General features: G+C 40.7%; 1 protein-coding gene across 1 annotated transcript in view; it reads right to left on the bottom strand.

The window, feature by feature from the left end:
• Window positions 1-3,687, bottom strand: part of GLIS1 (GLIS family zinc finger 1) — a 109,047-nt gene that overhangs the window by 30,880 nt on the left and 74,480 nt on the right. The window contains exon 5 of the mRNA XM_010132065.1: window positions 3,166-3,298. Within this exon, the coding sequence (XP_010130367.1) occupies window positions 3,166-3,298 (133 nt within the window). The remainder of the gene's footprint in view (window positions 1-3,165; window positions 3,299-3,687) is intronic.

Below are 3,687 nucleotides of genomic sequence, written 5' to 3'. Positions count from 1 at the left end.
GGAATGTCCTTATGCTTCCATTCTGTATGGATCAGTGCTGTAGCTTATACGCCCTAAATAACATCAGAGGAACAGTTTTGCCTATGGAACTGTACCACACATAGTATGAAGCAACTTCTGTTTCACTGTAAAACAGTCTTTCAAATCTTGATTTATTTTCCCTGGCACTTTTTCATGCTGTGCTGTGATGGGGTCTCATATAGGGTGACCTGATGGAAGACTCAGGGAAGATTTACTAGGTTTTTTACCACGTCCTGGTGATGGATTGATATGATCAGCAAAGAAGTCGTATCAGAGAAAGCCATTGTTACTGATAGATAAAATCCTTAATTTCACAAGAGGTTCTCAGAAATGACACTGAGAGGCTAGGGATGGGCTGTTTATATGTAAGCTAATAACTTTTTTCCTGTTTTATTATTGTCACTTGAAATCTGAGGCTATTTCTGAGGTTGTTACGTGCAGCTTGTTCTGAGGGAAGCATCACTGGTCTTTCCTGTCCTGCCTGGAAGCGAGAGGCCAAGAGGTCCAGCTATGCCGAACTGTCAGGGGTGGAGGGCAGAGGTCACGTGCTGCCCTCCCAGATGTTACAGAGTGCAGACGACAAAGGCAGAGAAATAATCCCCCAAGTCCCGCCAGCTTTCTGCCACTTTTCGAGGAGCCACGTATAACCGTGAGTGCAGACTCCCAGGGGACCAATGTTAGAATGATGGGTTATTTCCCTTTCTACTCCATTCTGTTCACCAGTTACATTCCAGCATTTTAGTGCAACTGAAACTACAAAGGAGGATGGGAGATGTCCAGCAGGATGCATTTTTTGCTTTTATTTTTAAGAAAAAAAGCAGGAGATTCTTGCCTGAGTAATTTTTGGTAATTTATTACGTTGCTCTTACAAAGATATTGATCAAGTGCATCAGCTCTCCTCTTGTTGCAAGGAATTTTTGTTTTCTAATCCCAGGTTACCATTGGATTTCTCTAAGCCTCAACAGAAACAAGCTAGGGTTTGCCTGGAAAGCTCGTACTCTGTTATTAAATCAATTTAAAACACATTTAGTAATACCAAGTCAAGCCTCTCCTCCACAGTATAACTGAAAGAGGATAAAGTTCATCTTAGATCAAGATAGATTAATTTAGCTCTAAGCTAAATCATTTTATGAATAATTTTGGATTTTAATAGTACTGAACATTTTCTAATATTGACCAAGTTTGAAAGTAGTCTTCAGAAATGGCATCCCTGCCTTTTGTGTCTCACCTTGGCTCTGCTCTGCAATCTGAAGACTTCCTCCTGTGAGGACAGGCAGAGAGAGCTGGGGTTGTTAGTCCAGAGAAGAGAAGGCTCCAGGAGACCTTACTGCAGCCTTCCAGTACTTAAAGGGGGCTTGTGAGAAAAAGTTTGGGACAGACTTTGTAATAGGGCCTGTAGCAACAGGACAAGGGTTGATGGTTTTAAATTAAAAGACATAAGAAATGTTTTACAATGAGGGTGGTGAGACCCTGGCCCAGGCTGCCCAGGGAGGTGGGAGAAGCTCCATCCCTGGAACCATTCCAGGTCAGGTTGGCCCTTGGAGCTCTGAGCAACCTGCTCTGAGTGCAGGTGTCCCTGCTCCCTGCAGGGGTTGGACCAGATGAGCTTTGAAGGTCCCCTCCAACCCAAACCAGTCTGTGCCTCTATCATTCAAACTGCCCTCCACTCTTTGGCTTAGCATGTGGTGTACCAGACTCCACGTTCCTGCCCCCAAATTAGGAAAAGTCTGTCCAAAACTGTGTATAATACACATTATTATTTAAACAATTATAGAATGAAAAAGCTCCAGACCATAAAAAGTACTAGATAGTAAATGCTGCCATATATCCATCCTATTTCTAAATGCAGCTGCCATTAAAAAACGAGTAAGATACTGGGATGCATCTGGAACGTGACAGGGAATGACAGAAGGAAAAGTGATGTTGATGGCTTACAAATCATGTGAATGGCATAATCTGGAACTTTGTGTGTAGTGTTGGTTATCCCACCCCAAAATGGATGTTACAGAGCTAGAAGTTTCAAAGGCAGTAACATGAACAGTTCTCTGAAAGCATGTTCCACCAAAGCAGACCTAAGTAAGAGTCAGTGTGCATATTCTTCTCACTGAGCATCGTCTGGAAGTTGCACATGTCGAATTAATCAAGGGAAGTATTTTTTCAACAAAGTGTGGGCTTTGCAACTCACTGATACGTGATGTTGCTGAAGCTACGCATAAAATAAACATGGAAAATAGAAAAGAGGCTAAAGAGTGACATGGACAGAAAGAGATTTGAGTGTGAAAATGGCTAAGTGAAAGCTTCCCCACTCTCACCTCTAGAGACAGTGGAGGGAGGCAGGTGCCTTCACAGGGTGAGGCAGACAATTCCACTGATAGCCTTTGAGAGTTCCTCTTCCAGCTGACTAAATAAAGAACCTGAGATTGCTATATCTGATTCCGGATCTGCTGCTGAGGTTCAAAAGTTGTGAATCTAGATCTTACTTTCAGCAGAAGGGAATGGAAGCATCTTTTTCTCTTCCTATAAAATGTGTATAATGGCTTAAGGTCCCTGCAAGGGGCCAGCTCTTGTTCAAACCACAAGAAGGAAAGAAAAGACAGACAAGAAGGAATGAAAGACGGATTAAATACTAGAAAAGATAATTGAAACAACATGTTTGACATTTCAAATTCAAGCTCTTTCTGCATTCATACATCACCATATTATTTGTTATAATCACACAGTGCATGATAATAACACACAGCCTCATCGGCTTTTCTGCTGCTCCTGAAGCGCTGGAAAACCTCATTGCTGCGTGCCTTTGACTTTGCTGGAGCACTCATTTGGCTTTCACAAAGCTCAGGCACCTGCATTCTGCTGATGCCAAGGCAAACTTTTTAAAAGAGCACAAATGGATAAAAGCCTGACTTTCAGCAGGGCTGCCACCCCCTTCACATGAAATTAATAGGAGCTGTTTGGCTGACTAACTCTGCAAAATAAAAAGTGAGACCTTAGCAAACAACTCACAGAATTATTTCACTTTATTTGTTGGTTTGCTTTTTTTTTTCATCTTCCATAGTGACAAATCAGATGCATAAACTTTTCTGTTTTAAATCCTGTATTATATGACATATTTAGCACCATAGTTATTAGCAGACGTATTCTTACCTGTAATTAAATCGTGATGACCTACAGATCTACCACATTTCCCATCCAAAATGTGTTGTGAAGATGTGTGGAGCTGTTGTATAGCTAAGCATTCACTTAGTACATCTTGTTCGATATCAGTACATGAATTTAGCTACAAGAGGAGGATAAAACAAATATTTTATTTCAAAGTAAACCAAGTGACTTTTAATTAAATTCATATGTCTCTTAGCTTAAAGATTATAAATATAGAAGGAAGGAGCAAAATGTCATTCCTAGAAACTTAGTGTAATTACAGATGTATCTATTACTTGGTATTTTTAATTAGAGACAATTTCGGTTTTCTTGAGAGCACAAGTTAAGTGTGCTAATCTTAATCAACAACAGTTGGCTTCAGAAAAAAATGTACCCTGTGTTTCTTCAAACTTTCCCGAGTAATTCAACTGCCTGTTTTCAGGCTTTCTCTAGTTTCTGAGGTTCTGTGGCAAAAGGATTGCATCACCTTGTAGCTGTGACACTTGGAAAGACATTCAATAGGGAAAG

Source organism: Buceros rhinoceros, unplaced genomic scaffold, assembly GCF_000710305.1.
Source record: "Buceros rhinoceros silvestris isolate BGI_N320 unplaced genomic scaffold, ASM71030v1 scaffold8482, whole genome shotgun sequence".
Classification (NCBI taxonomy): Eukaryota; Metazoa; Chordata; class Aves; order Bucerotiformes; family Bucerotidae; genus Buceros; species Buceros rhinoceros.
This window is presented reverse-complemented; position numbering and strand designations above follow the sequence as displayed.